Source organism: Oryzias latipes, chromosome 21 (assembly GCF_002234675.1).
Source record: "Oryzias latipes chromosome 21, ASM223467v1".
NCBI lineage: Eukaryota > Metazoa > Chordata > Actinopteri > Beloniformes > Adrianichthyidae > Oryzias > Oryzias latipes.
The window spans coordinates 25,292,273-25,312,489 of NC_019879.2; the positions used below are offsets into that span (position 1 = coordinate 25,292,273).

Genomic DNA, 20,217 nt, shown 5'->3' on the forward strand with positions numbered 1-20,217 from the left:
CCCCGCAGGCTTTGGGCTCCTCGTCCTCCGTAACCTTCCCGTCGTCGTCCATGTCCACCGCGTTCTGCATGTTCAGCTCCTCAAAGTCGGTCTGCATCGACGCATCTTTCTTAGTCATCCTCGCTTTAAGATCAACACAAGAACTTAAAGCATCCATGTCGGGTCTTTTCAACAACAAAACTAAATATGAACTGTTACTTAAATATTTTTTTATAAAAATCAGAAATCCTCCAAATTGTATTCAATTTGAAATACCTTCACTTTCTTTTAATTGAACATTTTTGTTTAAAAAATGAGCTTCTGTGGAAAAGGGTTAGAAAATGAGCGGCAATTTTCCAACATTTTCCTCCCCATGCAATTTAATGGAGAAAAATGACAGAAGGAAAAAGACTCAAGGCTAATAAATCTCCTGTCTTCCCCTCCATCTATTCCTGATCAGCAGCTTGAGGTGATTCACAGGAACATTTAGAAAGTGCAGCACAGCAGTGCAGAGCAATTATGCTCTCTTAGACCAAAATAGCCACTCTTTATGCTCCAAACGACATCAATTGGATACCCCCCCCCCCCATGATTGATTTTTTAATATATTAAAGCTCATCATTTGTGGCTTTAATTGGTTTATTTTTCATAGATGTAAAGTATTTCAGCTCAGGTGTGGATCAGCTCCTCATATCTATCTTTCATTGCAGCAGAAACACATTTCTGGTGTTTTTGAATCGACATGTTGGGTTTCAGTGAGTTCCTCTGTCTGTCAGGTAGAGACTCTGTTTCCACACGTCTCCGTTTGACTGATTGAAACCCCAGGTTAGATAATCCAGCAGCTGCTCATCAGGGGTCATGAACTCACCTGGTGACTCCAGATGTTTGGCAGGTTCGGTCCGGAAGCCCCTCCTCGCGGATCCCACCAGAGTTTGGACTCTGAAGAGAACAGGTGAGACGCGGCGTCGTTTTCTTGTTGGACTCGTTGACTCTGCAGAAAGGGGCTGGCATGTGTCTGCGGCTGCTACAAGTATTTCATGCTGACGGCGGAATTCAGCCACGCCCACTATGATCACATTATCTGACTTCAACAATCTGGCTGTTTGTGTAAAGTTTTTTCCCCCCAACAATATATAAACCTATTTCATTTCTTTGTTGTTTTATGTTAAGGCTGTTTTTTTCTGTAACAAATAAAAAGTACACAAACTCTCATCTCAACATTACAAAATAGGCTGTTGTTGGGTTTGTTTTGACGTTACTGCCCTCTAGTGGTCACATTTGAAACTGCACTAAAGTGGATTCTTCTGTTTTAAGAATTTATGTCGTGAAAAATGGGTTTGTGAGTTTAATAAAACATACATGACTGTTTATTTGGGCCAAAAAAAAGAAAAGAAAAAAAGCATATTTTTTGTTACAGAGAGAAAAACATTGCAGACCTAGCTACACTTCCAGCAATCTCAGATTTTGATGAGGTAAGTTTACGCTTATTAACTTATAGTTATACTATTATTACTATTATTATTATTATTAATCAGTCAGTTTGCTGTTGCTGTCACATTGAAGTTAATGCTAACCTCAGACCCATACGGTGTTACACACCCACATGTTATTGTGGCATTTTTCTGATGATGGACGACACATATTGAGAAAATTCTTTTTTTCAAATCGTTGTGAATCAGGAGCAGACGAATGAAGAAGATCGCCTTTGTGACTTTGAAAATACGCTCCCTGCTCTGCTCCATTCTGATGCATCCAGACAAATGCATCCATGTCCGACTGCACTGGCATCTGGATCAAAACTGTACAACATTGCTTGCCACTTTAGTTGCATCAGTAATGTTTGGGAGTGTGAGGGGCTGTAAGCTACAAGGCGAGCCCATGAACAGAAAATGATAGGAAAGGGGGCGGGGTTACTCCACACCAACAATTAGGAGGTGAACTTCTCCTGCCGCTCTGCAGAAGCTATGTCCCAGAAAATGACACAGGTTGTTGTTTTTGACTAAAAAACTCATCATAATTAAAAAGAAAAACAAAAAAAGCATGAGGAACGCTTTAAAACAAGATCAAGCACTAATCGTTTCTCCACATCAAAATGGTTTTGTTCAGTTCCAGACATCTATAAAGGTTATTCAAAAAGGAAAACCATAAAACAGTTGCCAAATGTATCCCAATAGACCGTCTGTCGGGTTTTACAATAATCAAGGTTCAACGTTCGACTAAAATCCACACCAGAAGGGTCAAAGTGGAGGTTTTGTCTATAAACCTGAGGAAGGTTAAAGTGTTTATATGTGAAATGACCCAAAACCCACAATTTAAACCAAATATCAGAAAGACTTTTAAACAGTTTTAGTCCAAAATGATTTTTTCCCCCACTTTTGATGATTGAAAAGCTTCTGGATGAGACTGAAAAATGTGTAGCTAAAGAAATCCGTCTGTAATCCCAGCCACAGTTTGACTTGTTGACTTTGGTTGCTATGGTGACTAGTCACAGTGTGTTTACTTGGGGTCAGGGGAGGGAAAAGAGCTTGTTGTTGACCGCTTTCACACGTTCTCATCATTTTGTGTCAGTTTACTGTTATTATGGGATGGAGAACATGTTGGGCTGTGTGCTGAGCCCAACATGTTTTCCATCCCATAATAAACAGCTGTAGTCCTTCATGGAAGAATGAACCCAATTCGGCATATTTTATTCTTGGTGTCCCGCTGTTTCGGGTCTGCTCTGGTCCTCCTCGCCTTCGGTAGATGAAGTTGCCCCGGGGGAGGTGGAGCGTGGGGCAGTTGAGAGGGCGCCACCAGGTGCTATGATCTCCTGAATGACGCTCTGAGCCGCCTGCAGATGTTTACGCTGCTTGCGCCGCACTGTCGGAGAAGTAAAAGCCCATTTTATCCAAGGATTTTCAGCCTCGTGCGAAGCTGTTCAGTGATTCCTGCCATCGATTTGAGACAAAAAAAAAGATTCAAAAAACAAACCGTTTTGCCAGAAAATGCTCTTTTCCACCCCTGGGATGAGGTGGCTGTGCAGCAGCTCCGACACGATCTCCTCTGACTGACGTTCGTCCAGACTGCACAGACGCACACGTCAGCTTTGGGTTGACATTTCTCCATCAAAGTGGACGTGCGGCGTGCGCGCTACCTTTTCTCCATGGCGTAGGCGATTTCATTTAGCTCCTTCAACTTCTCGTGGATCTCCTCCCTGGCTTTCTCATGGGACATCTTGTCCAGAGTCTCCAAAATAATGCCCTCCAAGTACATGTCCACACTCTGCTGGTGCACCTGTACGACCTTTTAAACAGGAATGATTAGTTTGGTGCTGTTTTACTGAATGGTAGTTGCTCCTAAACTGAATAAGTACTTGTCTGAAGATCTCGTCCTCTTCTCTGCGTCTGCGCTCCTCCTCCTGCCTCCTCCCGCTTTCCTCGGCCTCCCTTCGGCGGCGCTCCCTGTCCGCCAGCAGGGCGAAAGCATGGAGCCTGCGCTCCTCCTGGAGACGGACCATCTCTTTGGACAAAGTGTCGAACAGGAGTTCTTGCTCCGCGCCGACGACCCCCCTGTGAATGGCCTCCTCTTCAGAAGCCTAAGAGGAGAAGAGAAGAGAAGCATCGGATGGAGATCTTTGGAGTCTGCAGAAAAGGGAGAACCTGTCCGTGTGGCTGAGACCTTCTGTCTCTGTCGGTCTCTCTGGTCTTTCTGTCTCATTACGAGCTCCTTGTCCGCTTTGAGCAGCTCCTGCTCCTCACTGTGGATGGAGTGGACAGTCCGTAACTCTCGCATGAAATCCCGGCTGTCCTCCACGCCCTCACACATCTGCACAAGGAAACGATCCTGTTTATAGACGTCTAGGGGTTTAACGATTAAGACGATCCAACCAGACTGATCCTTCTGAGGTGTTCATCAAATCCGCCAATACCATTATGAAATCCTTTCAAAATGAAATAAATTGATTATATTGATACTGGAAAGCACCATTTGGATTAAAACATGTTAGATTTATTTTACTATAAGGTAAAATGACCAAGCAGACAACAAACATGTGATGCAGTAAAAACGGATCATTCCAGTTTAATGTGTAAATGTGTATTTGATGTGGAAAAACAACAGTGTGGCTGAACTTTAGGAAACCAAAATGTGAACGGATTTGACATTGATTCTTGATTGTTTATTATTTAATTATCACTTGATTATCTTGATAGAAATAAAAGGAATCTGGAAAACTTGACCTGAACTTTTCAGGTATTTATCTCTGAGTCACACTGGTTGAATTGATTTTAGTTTAGTGAATCGGATCGTTCCAAATGAACCAATATTGACTATGAATCATGTCATCAACCACAAATTATGATCTGAATGGAATGGTGACAGACTTTAGAATAGACAAAAGCAGCAGTGATGGCACACAGACCTCATGCTGCATTCGCCGTCCTCTCAGGAGCTTCTGCAAGACGATTACAGCGAGTTCTGTCTGCTCCTCTGACTGAACACAAGAACAGAAACCGGTCAAGGAGTCTGAGCAAAAAACACCCGCCACTGATGACGGAAAAGACCCTGAAATCGGGGAAAAGAGCCCACTTGTGGGGGAGATTTCTCCCTGGCAGAGACGGGAGTGAGCTTCTTTTTTTTCACAAGAAAACGCAGAGGTCTTTTTTTCTCGGGGGTCTTCTCCTCTATCTGAGCCTGTGGAGTCACACGGGTTCACATGAATGGATAAAATCCTTTAGAATTATACCGACTTATGATATAATCGTTCACTTTACCTTGTATTCCAGAAGTAAATCCACAGCTTTACCCACACGAATCTGGTTCGGATTATTAGCAACTTTGGGTTTGTGTATTTTAATCCCTGGTTTAGGAACCGACTGATGGAGTTCTGCCTGAATTTGCTCACCTGTGTAGAAAAACAGCCTTAACATAAAGATTATTGACAAACTCACTTATATTCATACCTTTATTGGTAAGGGAGTTTTGGCTTCCAGACTTGTTGGTTCTGCTGTCGGTCAGAACGTATCTCTGGAATTCAGTGACGATGTCCAATCGCTTCCCTTCCGCCGTCTTCCTCTTAGCCTCCAGCTTCCTCAGAGCTTTGGGATGAAATCCAACACATTATTATCAAAGTGTTGACATAAAGACTTTTAAAAAAAGTATTACAAAAATCTGCATCAAGTGATATCGTACACCTCAGGTAGTCGTTGTGGATTTTTTGCAGCCTGGTCTCCTTCTCCTCTTCATACTCTGCATACATCTGGTTGATCCTCTGAAAAGTGGAGTTCTCCTGAGCTTCATGTCTCCGCCTCAGCTGGTCTTTCAGCAAAGCCAGTCGAGCTTCCTGCAGCCTGAATCCCAAAAAGTCAAGCAAGAAAATCCTCTGAGGGCGCATGTGTTTACCATTTTTGGCCACATGAGGGCAGCACCAAAAAGACAGTTTCAAAAAATGACACCTATTGGAAAATTAAGGTTTAAGATTCCTTTCATCAGTTTCATTAAACCACAGAACACTAAAAGACATTGATACATTTTCCATGACCAGGGTTTTTTATTTTAACACGTTATAATAGTGCTTAATTTAGGAAAATAAGATAGAAACCAGTTTATACAAGTGAAACGCACTGACTGTAGTTTTCAGAATGTTTGAGACAAAAATATAATCATTCTCCTAATCAGAAAAGATTAAAAAAAAAACTACCTTAGACATTGAAGTTGTTTGAATTGGAAAAATGAACAAAAGCAAAATTTAAAATTTAAAACACCAAAGTGGGGAGTAAGAAATTGTAGCTAAAAATATCAACCCAAAACCTCCTAATTAGGTTTTTTTCTGTCTTAATTTTTGTTTTTTTCTTAATTTAAAGTCTAAATTCAGTTTAATTTATTAAGAAAATTCAAGGGGAAATAATGAAAAATAGAAAATCCTACATAAGCTCAGGAAAAAAGAAAAAAAATCGAATCAAATCAATGTTATATATATGTATTTATCCAGTATGATATAAACATTTATATTTTCAAATCCTGTTGAGAAATTACTTTTGAATTTTGACGTCTCTCAAAGCCCACTCCTTGGCCAGGATTTCCTCCAGCATGCGCCTCCTCTTCTTCAGCTGGCTCTTGTCATCCAGGGGGGGAAGGCGGGCCTCCCAAGCCCGTTTTTCTCGCCCCCATTCTATCATTTCCACCTCGTCCAGGCCTGCTGGCAAACCACGACCTGAGAACAACGTCAAACAAAGACTGTTAGGGGATTATTCAGCACTACAGCCATTTCTCTGATTGTCTTTGTCTTTTGTCTCCTACCCCAGCTAAGGGCGGCCAGCTGCAGGAGCTCTGAAGCTGTCGCCCCGCGTCTGATGACGTATCCTGGACTGTAAGGGTCCGTCTGTGTTTCACTCTCTCTGTAGTCAGTCTGGACCCCGACAGTAAAGTGGGTGGGCTGCTGACCAGGGATCTCCAAATCCTCCCTGTAGACACGATCAAGCCAAAATCACCTAGTACAGTGTTTTTCAAAGCACACTGGTTTGCCATGTGAGATGGTCAGGTCTGCCGTTTGGAAATATACCTCATTCACTGATCTAAAAACATTTACAATCTCCAGGATTTCAGCTCTGTGTTCATCCAAACAGGTCCTGATAAAACACTGAGTAGTTAGGAATATAAAAGATCGTAAAATACGTTTTTTTGTGTTTATTTGATTCTATTAAAGACATTTTGATAAGAATGACGGTACCGCGATTTAGCTGCAGCTTCATCTCTGTTTTTGGAAAAGTCCCGCCCCTTCAACTGTCTCCACCAATCATTCTTGGAGGCTTAATCACAACTCATCAGTTTCCCTTTTTTTTTTTTGGATGCTGGTGTACCGCAGGATTTTTGTCGAGGTTAAAGTGTGCCGTGGCTCAAAAAAGGTTTAAAAACCCTGATCTGCTATACCAGCTCTAACACTAATAAACTTTAAAACTTACTGTGCAAACACCACATGTGGAAGAAGCTGGTGTGAGGAAGGATTCAGAGGACTAGAGACACAAAAGAGAAGATAGAAAGATTTATAAACCCTTATGATCAGCGTGGGAGTGGCTGCTGCAGAGGCAAATCCAACCGTTTGAAATATTTCCAGTAATCTGCTCCGGTTACTCTGCACTCCTTTATCTGCCACGTCTGCTGGTTTTTCCTAAAAGTGACAATGGACGGTCAGAATCCGCCGAACACTTCAGTCCGGCTGGGTTTCATCCTCACTGTGTTACCCGGTCTGTGGCTGCTGTGTCCATCTGAGCTGGTCTGGATCTGTGAAGGCCGGTCCTGGATCTGCAGGGTCCACTTTCACAGTGTAGTTTGGATGTTCACTAAACATAGAGGCAAAGTCCAACACTTTTCTCTGAACAAAGCAAAAGACAAAAACAAGGTTAGGATTCCCACAATGCTGCAGAATACTTTGCTCTTTTTCTAGTTCCCTTTTCCTTTAGGGAGGGGCGATACATCAGAGCCAGTATCGGTATCGGACGATATTTGCATAAATTGAGTTTATCGGTATCTACAGATAATAAACAATCTACAGATATTCTTCTAATGTTTTCAGAATCACTTTATGTTTTAAATATATACTAGTTCCTAATAGATTGGGAAGCTTATGTTTACATTCATAGCCAGTAATTAACAGTTTTCAGGTAAATGTTATTTTTGATAGGGATACATGTTGTTCCTAATAGATCCCTGGCAATGGGGAGCTTATGGTTTAAAGTTATGTCCAATAGTCAATAAATGGTCTGAATTCTTACAGATAAATTTATGTGACAGTTTTAATTTGATGCTTGTTCCTATCAGATCCTTTTCTGTAAGTTAAAATGGTCAAGTACAATATGATTGTCCAGTAAAAAGAACAGTTGAGCATTTCTGATGAAGAAACAAAAAGGAAATCTAAACTTTTTATTTCAGTAGACGCTTAAGTATATCGGCAAATATCGGCCACAGTTGCAGGGAAAATATCGGTTATCGGTAATGGCCAGAAAAAATTATATCGGTCCATCCCCTACTTTTACCACCAAAAACCTGACTAAAATATTAATTCACATCATTTTTTTGGAATTGGTTTATTTCAAGCAATCAAACAAAAAAAATAAAGATAACAAACAAAAGAAATGTATCTCTGTAGTTATATCAAACTCAGACAGTACCTGACTCCTCGTTGAATCCATTAAATATCGACTTCGTCAAATAGTTTGATTCATTGCTTAAAGAGAGCAGAAGGAAGCAACTTTACATAATCCCACCGCTTTTGTGTTACTTACCCTTAACTTTTATTTTTAAAATACAATCTAGTTCTTCACTTCAGTTAATTTATTTAAATTTGATAAATCTAAGGATAATTTAGTAAATCCATAAACAGCCAATTAATACTATCAAATGGTTAAAATATTAAAGTGTTAAAGAAAATGAATCCATCTTCCTGACAGTCATCAAATACATCAAATAATCAGTAATGACAAATGTTTTCTTAATGAGACCTTTATCCTATTATTTTATTCTAAGCCTATTTGATTTGAAAACTATATGATTCTTCTTTTATCCTATTTTATTCTATGGTTCTTTTCTTGCTATCGTATTTTCTTTACTTGACTTTAGTTGGTTTTCATTTCCCCTTAACTACCAGAAATGCAAATCTGTCGTCTGAAGAAGACATTTGTAAACCTGAATATCTCCCACCTACTGCATAATTACTAAATTCACTCCTTTTGGTGTCTGTCTGTCTACAAAGGACGTGTGGGGCTGTTCAATGATACCAAATCTGAAGGCGTGGGATTCTGGGAATTGTAGTTTATATGATTTTACAAATTTTAACTGGAAAACTGGGATAAGATGGCTTAGTGATATAAATGTATTTAAATACAACTTTTTTTTAAATGTAATTTCTACTTAAAAACGTTTGTTTTTCTATTAATCATCGACTCTAATATCGTGTTTGCTTGGTAAAATAAAGTTTTATTCATGTTTCCGTTCCAGTCTTTTCCAGACAGAAGCAGCACTCACAAATGTGTGGTTCTGGAACGGGACGGTCCTGCATCTGGTTCTGGCGCGGTCCACCTCAGACGGTACGGTGTAGTAGACCGGACCTGCGGTGATGACAACCCTCCGGTAAGTCCACCGTGTTCGGTTCTCTCTGTCGTCAGGGGAATTGGACTCACCGAGCGGCGGGTGCCGGCGCTCCTCCGTCACCGTGAGAACAGCGGCCGCTTTCATTTTCTTCCCAACATTTAAACGTTATAAACTATTTTAAACGGAACTCAACTGTTCACTGAGCGGCGGCGGCAGCTGCCGTCCGGATCACGTACAGGTAACCATGGAGACCGAGAAACTAACAGCTAAAAAGAGGGAGGAGCTAGCGCAAGGGAGGGAGGAGCTAGAACAAGTTCTAGTGGCATTGTCCTCACAATAGGGGGACATTTATTAGGAAAATTAAGCTTTAAATTGAATTTTTATCAGTAATTCTACATTCAAATCGTTGTGAATCAGAAGCAGACAAAAAATAAATAAATAAACACAGTTTGTAAATAGTCATCAGATGACAAAGTCTATTTACGTCTTTGTTTTGCTTTTCTGAGCTGCCATCTGGCTTATGGAGCCTGTGACCTGATATGGGTAAAAAAAATAATAATACAAATTCCTTCCCAAGAAAATTATTGTGGCCTTTTACACACCCAGTTTTAATCTACCCGTGATTAACTTAGATGCTTCCGGTTACGGATTTACTGTAAATAAAATAACTGGTTTAAAGCAGTAATATAAATAAAATGTATTTAAAAATGTATTTTTCCATTGCATCATTGATGTTTCCATTGTCTATACAGCGGCTCAGCGGGCGGCTGGCTGGACAACGGACAGAGAGCCGCTGCAGGGTGTGCAGCCAGCCAGATCGGGCCTCCTAAAACTTATGATATTTTTCTTATTTTCATCGAGACAATAAAAAAAAAATCTTGTAGTTTGATTGTTGTTTTTAATTTTTAATTTATTTTTCCCCTCTCTAACTAATGCGGGTCGTAGAGACACGGAAGTAGCCTTTTGCAGTTGGAGGGAAGCTCACCGCACAGGGAGAGACTTTGAATGATCTCATGAACACAGACATGGATATATATATATGAGAATGTGGAAAAGACCAGAGAGATGGTTATGGACTTCAGGAAGAAACCACCACCTTCCCAGTCCCTCAGCATCTTTGGCAGAGATGTGGCAGAGGTTGAGGAGTACAAATACTTGGGAGTAACCATCGACAACAGACTGAGCTGAAGAGCAACAGCACTGCTGCATATAAGAAGGCCAGCAGCAGACTCCATTTCCTGAGGAGGCTAAGGTCCTTCAACGTGTGCAGCAAGATGCTTGAGATCTTTTACCAGTCTGTTGTGGCCAGCACTCTGTTCTTCTCGGTGACCTGCTGGGGGGGCAGCATATCTGCTAAGGACAGTAATAGACTGAACAAACTGATCCGAAGAGCTGGCTCCGTAATCGGTTGTAAAATGAATTTGAATCTGTGATGGAGAGGAGGACTTTAAATAAGCTTGTATCCATCATGGATAATCCTGAGCATCCTCTCCATCCTGTACTGGATGGTCAGTTTGATTGTTCTGGTTCTCTGTTGTCGTCTACTGTGTGTACGTTTGTATCTTGAGCCTAACGCCAACGCTGCAACAACCCAATTTCCCAAGCTGGGATCAATAAAGTATCTTTATCTTATCTTATCTTATCAGAAAGCTTTTTTTTAAAGAAAAAAATAATGATAATTATAAGACCACTGGGAACGCTTTTACAACAGTATAAAAGATGATCATCTTGTTGTCTCATCTTGTCTTTTGAAACTACAAGTGCTGCATGTGAGAGAAAAACAGCCAGAGCTGGGTAAAGGTGGAAAAGTGTTTGGGAATACAAGGATAGCTAGACATTTGTTATGGTCTTGTTGTCTCTATAAAACTGGAATGTGAGGTGGGCTAGTTTTCACTAGAACTTCCTGTTTTTAAATCTATTCGGTTCCCAAATGTTACGTGTAAAACCTTATTGATACAAGCCTTTATAAACTTTGGAAACCCACAAACTAAACATTTTCTGTCATCTTTCTGTAATCTCTAATGAGCACATTGAAAGGCTGTAAAGGTACAGTTGCAGAATACAAAAGTATACCATAAAAAACGTATCTGTTCCTAAACAATTTAAAACTGATTAAAGGTAATAAAAGCACTTACTGCACCTACTTGATTTGATTTAAACATTTTTTGGAATAATTATTTATCTTTATTTGTTCACCATCAATCCTATTACAATTCCTTTTTTATAATCAACAATAGAAAAGACGTGAGAGTAGAAAAAGGTTTGAATGTCTCAACAATGTTTTTCTTTCCTTTTTCTATTTTAGAAACAATTTTCTTCAATCTTCATCCTTCAGCACACTTATTTTGGGTCGATTCTGTCTTCAACAGGAAGCCGTGTTATCTGGGGGAAATGGTGCAGACGCGTACATCCACGCACAATGCACATTACAAAACATGCCTCACTCATTCTACATCAGCTTTTTAATTCTTTTTCTTCCTCTTCGGGAGTTTGTATTTTTAGATTATAACGCTGACCAAGGTAATAATACTTCACAGCTGAAAGGTTTTGTAAGTTTTTAGAAAAAACAACAACTAGTTCCTCTGATGTGAAATATGCCAGCTCACAGTCAGCTGACACTGCTGTCTACATGAAAAGAACCAATGAAGTATTATTAGATCTTAGAAAAAAAACAGCTTTCTGGGTATGTTTACATCTCACACTCCTCTCTGTTTTTCTTCCTTCCATCATTCAGTTATTGTTTTTCATTTTTTTTTAGATTTACACTTCAGTTTTAAGGTGATTTATAAAAGTGAAACCTAAAGATATCCACCAAGTGCAACAGTTGGTGAAATACTTTTGTGTTCTGCTTTTTTCTCTCTCTCATTTTTCAAACTGAACACGGCCAAAGGGGAGAATATACCGCAAAAAGAAAGTCAGGTTTATCAAGCTTCAGAAAAAATAGACAGCTCATTGCAAGATTACCCATAAACCACATTCCACATATAATTTGCAGATCCTCGCTTCCCGCACACAAAACGAATACCACATATCAGTTACATCTGTTATTTCTCAAAGGCAGAAAAGTCAGTTAATACACTTGCACCCACATAAAAAAATCTATGTAGGCAAACGGTGTGATTCTTAAACGGCACGTTGTTGTTACAGCAGATAATCTCGACCACAACCTCTGCAGTTTTGCACCAACTCAGCATTTTGGATGTCTGCTCTGATAACTGTCATTCTCTCCAGTCAACACAATAAACCCGACATGACGCTTCACTGTGTGGAGCACAGTTTTGTTGAACTAGGCTTAAAAATAAACTCATAGCTACCTTATCTTTTCATTGGTTCTACAAATGTGTAGATCCCTGGCCTTACAGGACAAAATACCAGCAACACAAACTATGTAAAGCTGAAAAAAACCTCTATTTACAATGACAAAAATGTATTGTCTATAAAATTCCTGCTTAATGTTATGAGGAGCAGAGTCCTGTCATTGTAAAAATACTTTCATGCAGAGCAAAAATGGTTATTATGACAAGACATTTTGGAATATGTTCTTGGTTGGATTTACAGGTCTTTCAGATTGTTTTAAAGCTGTTGACCATCATGACTCAGGCCTTAAGAAACATATCATAAGCATTGGTGACTTGGTGATTTGGTGACTATCATTTAAGGTCAAAGCTGACCAGACGCTTTCACACACTCTTTCAGCCTGACCGGGTTTGTAGAAATCGACAGGAAAGCCTGAACATTTCATCTTTTTGTTTTGTTTTGCTTCCTTCGACCCAGAGAAAACCAAACCACCTGGAAAAGTCGTGCAGTTACAACAGTTGCTCCTCAGAGGGCGCTATGGCCTTGCATGAACCCTAAAGTCCCTGCGTATCCATCCATCCATCCATCCATCCATCCATCCAAACCTGTTTTAATTTTGATCCGGAAGGGCAAAGGCAGTCACAGTCAAAAACACAAACTCTGGTGGGAACCAAACCCTACAGTGTGAAAGAGCCTTTAACCTTTCAACTCAACCCTCAAGTGTTAATGTTGAGTCTCAAGTGGTGAATTGATCCCACAATGATCCTGTGTCAGGGACATTGACTGTATAAGAGAAGTGGACTGAATGAGTGTGACATCACCCTTAATCCTTGTGCTATCTTGTGAGGTCCAGACTCAACATTAACACCCTTACATCGACGTGTTCTACCTACCATCACAAAGGTGGATAAAGGTGGAAAGATTTCGTGTCATCCATGGACACCAGTGAAGATCACAAATCATTGAAGGAAAAAGGTTCAGCGCACTGTCTAGTGGAGTCCAGATGACCCAACTCCCAATGTTATAGTACCTAGGATAGCACAAGGGTTAAAAAATGGTTTTACCTCTGGCTCCAACCAAATAAAGTTAATTCAGTTGCAATTTTTTCGCAAAATGGACGCCACCATTTTAGAAACAGAGGACATCAGTGATTGGTCTGAGTTGGTCTGAGTCAATGTTTGTGTGTTTTAACTTGTTTGAAGGCCACACCCCTACTACGTGAAAGCGGGCTTGGGAGGATCTGTCAAACTTTTTTGAACATTTGACGTGAGAAAGCATACTTTCATTGAGGCATCTGATTGGTTGGTTGAAAAAAATTTTAATAACTTTTATTACAGAAAAAAAGTGGGATTATCAACAATATGTTAATAAAAGGAGTTGATGTGATTTTGTTTTCTTGCAGCCATCGGAAACGTCATCAGTCCAGTTTCCATATACGGTGGTCAGGGCAGACGCTTTTCCAGCAGGCTGGGTTACCTCGCTTTAAATGTGCCGTTATCGTATTGTACAGGCTGCTAACAGCAAAGCTGTTCAGGATTTCCTAAAAGAAATTCTTTAAAAAATGTAAAATAAAAGAGGTACTGTACTGCCTAAGGGGAATTTAAACAATAAAAAGCATAAAAACACTACAAGATTTTTCTGTAAATGTCATTTTAGTCAAATGGTAAAAATGCAGCATGCTTTACAAATTAACGTCAAACCTTAAGATGATCTAATTTTTACAACCAGGACAGACCGTTGTCTTATCAGACCATAAGCTTATCTAACCATAACTCTAACCACAATGTTTATTGCAACCTTATTCTTCCAAATGCTTCCTTCCATTCAAGGAGTTGAAAAATTGGAAATTGGTAAAATATAAGCTGTATTTATTGCATGTCTTTACATTTTTGATGATTCATAAAAGAAAAAGAAAAAGAATTGTCAAAACCAAAACAAAAAATAGTAAAAAAAATAAAAAAGAAAGAAAAACATCAACCCCAGAGAACTCGAGATCAATTTCCTTTTGGGCTTTTAAATTTAAGTTGACAATTTGTATTTTGTTTGTTCATTTAGCAAAGCAGCAATTAAAAGCAGCCAAAAACAAAACCCATACAAATAAGAATAAACATAAAAATAAATAAAACAAAGAAGAATGCTTTAAATTAGTATTTAAGGCACCAAAAAAGAAACCAAAAAAAAAGTAGCCTGGATGACCGCAATGAGGAAGTTAAAGAAATTCCTAAAAACACAGCACAATGGTCGTCAAAATAAGGTCATTTCTGATCTGGGGAGGCCAACAGTTATTACTAATTTATTCACCATAAAGTGAATTAGTCAAGTTGTTGGAAGCTCAGAAGTGAACTATCAAAACTTTTGAGTTTTCTTTTAGGATTCCTTTGTGAGAAGTTTAAAGAAACCAGTAAAATGTTGGTGTTCTGCTTCATGGTGTTGCTCTTCTGAAGTACCGTGTGACTGACACGAAAGGAAACGGCTGTCTTTGTCTTTACATATCAGACGTCACTCTGTGAAAGAGCAGGGCAAACGTTTGGGTGGAAAGGAAAGAAGGAAGAGAAAAAAAAAGAAGGGAGGGATTTGGTTTGTCACCCTTTTTTTTTTATAAAAAGGGCGTCAATGATTCACGGTTGGCTTGTTCTAGTCATCAAACCCAGAACTTGTGGGGTTTTGAGGAGTAAGAAACAGGAGTTGTAGAGAACAGAAACGTTGACGTCCCAGCTTCTGTTCAGAAGGGTTGAGATGAACCCGTGAAACAGTTGACAGATTAAGGAGTTGTCAGAACTGCAGAGATGATGAGGCCCAATCCTTGGATTTTGATCATGACTATCCTGCTTTCTGTGGCGTGGAGCCTGGAGCGAGGTGTGAATTTCTTACTTACTTTTTACCTTGACAATTTTAATAATGATTTCATATTTAATGGAGAAATATTTTGCCCTTTTTTTCTATTTATTAATTGTAAAAGAGTTGTTTGTGAAACCAAAGTAATTTCTGTGAATAATGGAGTGATGGAGTCTAGATCCACACTGATTTCTTCTAAATTGTGACTCACTGTGGAAAGATGGTGGGCCTGCACCAAAGCAGACGAGGCAGAAACTCTCGTTTCACAACAGACGTGTGATAAGGTTGCCCTGTCTTTCTATACGAGGAGGAAGCACGCTGCCACTTGCTGTGATCTGATGATGCAGCTCTTCTCATCTGTCGGGGTCGCCAAGTTGTGGTTTTGCAGTCATGAACTTTATTTTGGTAACACCTGACTGAAGTAAACAAGCAGCAGCTTTTGTGGAGGAGCTTTAGCAAACCGCAGCCATGGAGCTCTGAACTTTCCACAACCCGTTGCTTCCACACAGCTCTTCTAGAGTGCAGATGAAGGTTTAAGAATGGAACAGAAGCCTTGGTCTGTTCAATGAAACTGCGGTTTTCTTTCCTTTTGCTAGTCCTTTAAACAAAGCTAAAAGAAAAACAAAAAAACCTGTTTCCCTCCTGACCTTTTGTAATCCTGCTGCTCTTTTTATTCGTGGCCTTTTCTTAAAAAAACTGACTCCCTAAAATACTAAAACTGCATGACTACTAACGCACATCTGATGACTACTGTTCTCCATATTGCTCTGTTTGGAGTGAATCACTACTAACTTCAAAGAAATCTTTTATTTTACTAACATGTTCCTTAACATTCACCCTCATCTCTCTCAGGAACTAATGAAAACCCCTCTGTGAACCCAACCAAAACCCCTCAGCCATCTAAGTATTATGGTAATTTTTATTTTTCTATTTTTTTAAACAAAGAATTGTAAAGGGAAATGTCACAGCAGTCCACACTCAGTCTCTTTCTTAACATTTTCTTAAGCGCTTTGTTGAACTACGGTGAGTGACAATGTTGGGTATTTAAGTTTGAAAGATATTTTTATTCTGTAAAAACTAACATACGAAAGCCTTATAAACAAAGTTTGATTTGACAAAATGAAAGGAAAGCTGTTATTACTTGGAAATGATTATTAAAATTTAAAATTTTTCTTTTTGAAAAGAAATTCACACTCAAAAATAATTAAATCAGAAATGTGAATTTTTCTTTGTATAAAATCTGTTATTTGTTTCCTTTGGGAGACAAACCAAAGCTTTTTTATTCTCTATTGGTCATAAACACTATTTTTGTGCTCAAGGTAAACCTTGTTTTCAGCTCAAATTGAAGTATAAAAGTAATAATGATCTCCTTTTTGTCATTCAATATCAAACTTTTTTTTATTCCATTAACTTTGCTTTGTCATGATTACACGATAATATTGGTATATGTCAATTATATGCTGTCAGTAAGTGAAAAAAAGGTGTGATTTGTGATTTGAAATGTAAATTTAATGCGAGTTTTCCTGCTTTTTTTTGCAGCAAACAAAAGTAAAGTTTTCAATAACGGGAGCAATGTTAATCTAACGTGCAGTGATAAGACGTGGAATGAAGTACTTCATGTCATCTGGAATATATACTTTCGAGATCACTCCTGCAAGATAACCTTCAGCAGTTCAGGTGAAGCTGGTGAGAACTCCTGCAGAGATGGCATGTCTCTCCGGAACACTTCCAGCGCTCAGTCGTACCTGTACATCCCAAACTTTTCCACTGACGATGTGGGAATGTATGAGTGCGAATCCGTTTACAGGGGTGGAAGGGAAAATTACAACATCAATGTGTCAATCACAGGTAAGACCTTGTTCTGGTGATAGACTAAAAAGCTGCTTCAGGATCTGATTTGTAAAACATAACATAGAAAAAGTGGGGGCCGTGAAACTTTTAGGGTCTTCATAAAAACTTCTAAATGTTCTGCTTAAAACCTTTATATATAAGAATTTTAGAAAGTATTTTGCATCTGTTATTTCTGTTTATATATAAAAAATCTGTTTCATATATTTTGTCTTTAATTGTGTAGTTGCTCCCAAAATATCGGCCTGGCTTGAGTACGACGGCAGCAAAACGGTGGCGGTCTGCAGAGCCGAGCAGGGAAACCCCGCCGCCAACATCAGCTGGAGTCCTGCAGAAAACAAATCTGTGATGAGCATGAACCCGTCCGATGGGTTTTTTAACGTTGAGAGTCGTCTTTCTGAAGAGGAATTTCCAGAAAACTTGACCTGTATTATCAGTCATCAGCTGTGGAATCAGGACAAGACTTTGGTACCAGACAGGAGCAAAATGAAGGCTGCAGCAAAAGGTTTTTGCATTTCATTAGCCATTGCTTCCATCTCCTGACTACCATAAGAAACTCTACCATACGAAACCCTAAAACCTACAATTCCCAGTGCTCCACCCCTTCACATGATTAAAAATAATTCCCGTTGAGGTGTGCACAGAAGTCTTAACGGTCCGATGCAAAGTCTGTTCATTTCAGATAATGCTTATCCTGCCTATAACATGGTCACTCATGAAAGAAACGTGTATTCAATCAATTCTTAATACTTTATTCTTGTTATTTTTTTAGGTTTAAATCGATTTTCCACAAAAAAGCGGACTATTTGGTAATATGGTGTGACACTATATCATGTTAATGGCCTCGACTGCAGCGGCAAAGGAAAGCGATATATATGTTAAAAAAAGCATTGGTTCAGAGAGAAAGTTGACCTCTTACCGCTTGTTTTCATCCAGATGATGAAGCCAAACCTCACTTCAAAGAAACAAAGTCTAAATAGTTCAATTCCTCCTCAGATCTTTTTTCTCTCTTTATGTTCTGTGGCATCCCGGTCTCAAAATAATCAAACTAACCAAACAGTAAACTAAAGTAAACTATAAATCACTTGTCTTTTCTACTGTCTCGCTGATGTGATAAACTGTGGAAAAAGGTATGACAAGCTATGTTTTTTTTTTATGTATAACATTTGGGCTACGTGACCGGAACATCTTTCTTGGGTGTGCATTATCACTTTTTAATCAATCTGCCAATCAGAATCAAGTATTCACCAGGACCACGCTATAATCAGGTCTAGAAATATTCTTTGCAGAGGACAAATTTGCATTACTGGTAGTCAGGATGTTATTTTGAAACCAATAGTTTGTTTATTTCTTTAATGACATCACGGACAAATCTCTCTCCAGCTCATTTGGCCTTGACATGTACGGGAGCTGTTGGGGTCGCACTTGTAATTTTGGGAGGATTAGTATATTTTGCACTAAAGAAACCAACTTTATTACCGTGAGTAGATCATTCAAATCAGTCATTGCATGTTTCTTTTCTCTTTTCCGTTCACTTACAAAGCATGTTTGTGTTGTTTCCCCCAGGTTCTGTCAACAGACAGACACCTCTACATCTAAACCACCTATGGTGAGTCACCGGATCTTCAGGTTTCCTTTTTTTTTCTGTTTGCGTCCTCATTTGTGACAATCTGTTCCTTTGTCTATGTAGACATCAGAGGATGTGGAAGAAGTGGAGCCCTATGCTAGCTACGTTCAACGCGTGAACTCGATCTACAACTAATTTCGAAGACGCGTTCGCACGAAAACCCTGCACATTAACCAAGGTCACACATCTAAATGCACTTCTTGGATTTCTTGAGAACCTGATGGCTGTGAAACTGAGAAGAGGTGAAGTAATACAGAGAGGAAGAGACGAGGACAAGATCAAAGGCGGGTTTGATATCAACCCCGCCTTGGAAAACTGCACAGACACACACGGAACAGGGGATGTACAAAACGGCACGCTTCATCTCTGTTCAGGGCACAGGCTGCCCACGAATACTACAAATAGCATGAGTCATCAATCAGGACGGAGAATGTAAAGACTACAGAACTGAAGACTTTTACTGTTGAGGAAGGAACCAGTACACTGTATCGAGAAAAAAGTATTTTTCAATCAACGGTATAAAAGATGCTCATCAGAAAAATTAAATTAAATGGTGCAATTCATGCAAGCAGTTTCTTTGGGATAGTGTAAATAATTATATTGCACAGTGTAATAAAGGATATTTAAACAACTTATCTCTGCTACTGTCTTTGGAAGAAACATTGACGGTACAAGAAAATGGGAAAAATCAGATTGAATTCAAACTCAGATGGTGTTATTTGTGTTTTTTTGATGATCATCTTAAGTATGACTCTAACATGGAATTTGGATAGAAAGAAATAATCGGGCAAAAAAGACAACTGGCTACAGGCCTTCTTTTAATCACCTGCTTGATTGTTGACAGTGTGAAACTCAAAAAGGTAAGCTTGTTCTGCCCTCTGCTGGTGGACAACATTACTGTGACTGTCCTACCGTAGAAAATGTCTATTTGGTTTGTAAATTTAGTTTAAAGACATCAAAAAACTAGATTGTAGATTATTTATTTCATTTATGGTGATATGAACTTCTGCTGAGATATAATGAATGACTGTTTGCTTCATCCATGAAATACTGTAGTCTGCCATGAAGGTGATCACTGGAAATGCTGAGGTGCCCTTATATTCCTAATCTGGGAGTTGGTGCTTTGTAGCTGTGAGAAGAACCCAAGTCCTGCTGGAAAATGAACCACATCAGCGGAAGGAAGCATACAATGCTCTTAATTAAAGGTCCTCATAAAGTGCTGTTTGTTAATCCTTGTGCGATCTTAACAGTCTGTTTACTCCCTCTTGTTGTATGGGTCACCAAAGCCCCAAATGAAGCCCTTTATGTTTTTTTGGTCACCCAATACAAAAAGACGATCACCAATGAACATTTATGCACTTTTTACAACACAAACTTCCTGTCACAAAGTTTTTTTTTTTTAAATTATCATTATATAAATGTGTAGTAATTAGGGTTCGACTCCGGGTTGCTCCCTGTTCCCTTCTCTACTTCTGTGCCGGTCCCAAGTCCGGTTGCTTTGAGAGGGTTGCGTCAGGAAGGGCATCCGGCGTAAAACATTGCCAAGTTTACCATGCGACTCATTCGCT

General features: G+C 39.3%; 2 protein-coding genes across 3 annotated transcripts; one reads left to right on the forward strand and one right to left on the reverse strand.

The window, feature by feature from the left end:
• Positions 1-2,649: 2,649 nt before the first annotated feature.
• On the reverse strand, positions 2,650-9,290 carry maats1 (MYCBP associated and testis expressed 1). Its single transcript, XM_004081999.4, has 17 exons — positions 9,132-9,290; positions 8,977-9,059; positions 7,197-7,327; positions 7,052-7,123; positions 6,918-6,968; positions 6,256-6,419; positions 5,992-6,169; positions 5,149-5,306; positions 4,920-5,054; positions 4,731-4,861; positions 4,546-4,650; positions 4,379-4,450; positions 3,637-3,783; positions 3,332-3,553; positions 3,113-3,261; positions 2,950-3,041; positions 2,650-2,838 (listed from the first exon to the last, which is right to left on the reverse strand). Exons 1-17 carry the CDS (start codon positions 9,184-9,186, stop codon positions 2,666-2,668), a joined length of 2,118 nt encoding a protein of 705 aa, XP_004082047.1. The 5' UTR covers positions 9,187-9,290; the 3' UTR covers positions 2,650-2,665.
• Positions 9,291-14,754: 5,464 nt separating this feature from the next.
• Positions 14,755-19,284, forward strand: LOC105356854 (cell surface glycoprotein CD200 receptor 1-B). Of its 2 annotated transcripts, XM_020712913.2 has the most exons (7): positions 14,755-15,195; positions 16,027-16,086; positions 16,714-17,022; positions 17,249-17,527; positions 18,406-18,502; positions 18,589-18,631; positions 18,713-19,284. In XM_020712913.2, the coding sequence occupies exons 1-7, from the start codon at positions 15,126-15,128 to the stop codon at positions 18,782-18,784; spliced, it is 930 nt and encodes a 309-aa protein (XP_020568572.1). In that variant the 5' UTR covers positions 14,755-15,125; the 3' UTR covers positions 18,785-19,284. The 2 variants fall into 2 exon arrangements, with proteins under 2 accessions (XP_020568572.1, XP_011488229.1); XM_011489927.3 differs by lacking the exon at positions 16,027-16,086 and having other exon boundaries at positions 14,767-15,195.
• Positions 19,285-20,217: the final 933 nt, after the last annotated feature.

Bases quoted from the DNA above. Each gene is read 5' to 3' on its own strand.
- maats1 (XM_004081999.4), bottom strand. From the start codon at position 9,186: ATGAAAGCGGCCGCTGTTCTCACGGTGACGGAGGAGCGCCGGCACCCG. The intron at 5,055-5,148 runs GTACGATATCAC...TTCATCCCAAAG, and splicing joins CCACAACGACTACCTGAGGT to CTCTGAGGAAGCTGGAGGCT. The intron at 3,262-3,331 runs GTACTTATTCAG...CCTGTTTAAAAG, and splicing joins AGGACGAGATCTTCAGACAA to GTCGTACAGGTGCACCAGCA.
- LOC105356854 (XM_020712913.2), top strand. From the start codon at position 15,126: ATGATGAGGCCCAATCCTTGGATTTTGATCATGACTATCCTGCTTTCT. The intron at 15,196-16,026 runs GTGTGAATTTCT...CATCTCTCTCAG, and splicing joins GGCGTGGAGCCTGGAGCGAG to GAACTAATGAAAACCCCTCT. The intron at 18,632-18,712 runs GTGAGTCACCGG...TTGTCTATGTAG, and splicing joins CTACATCTAAACCACCTATG to ACATCAGAGGATGTGGAAGA.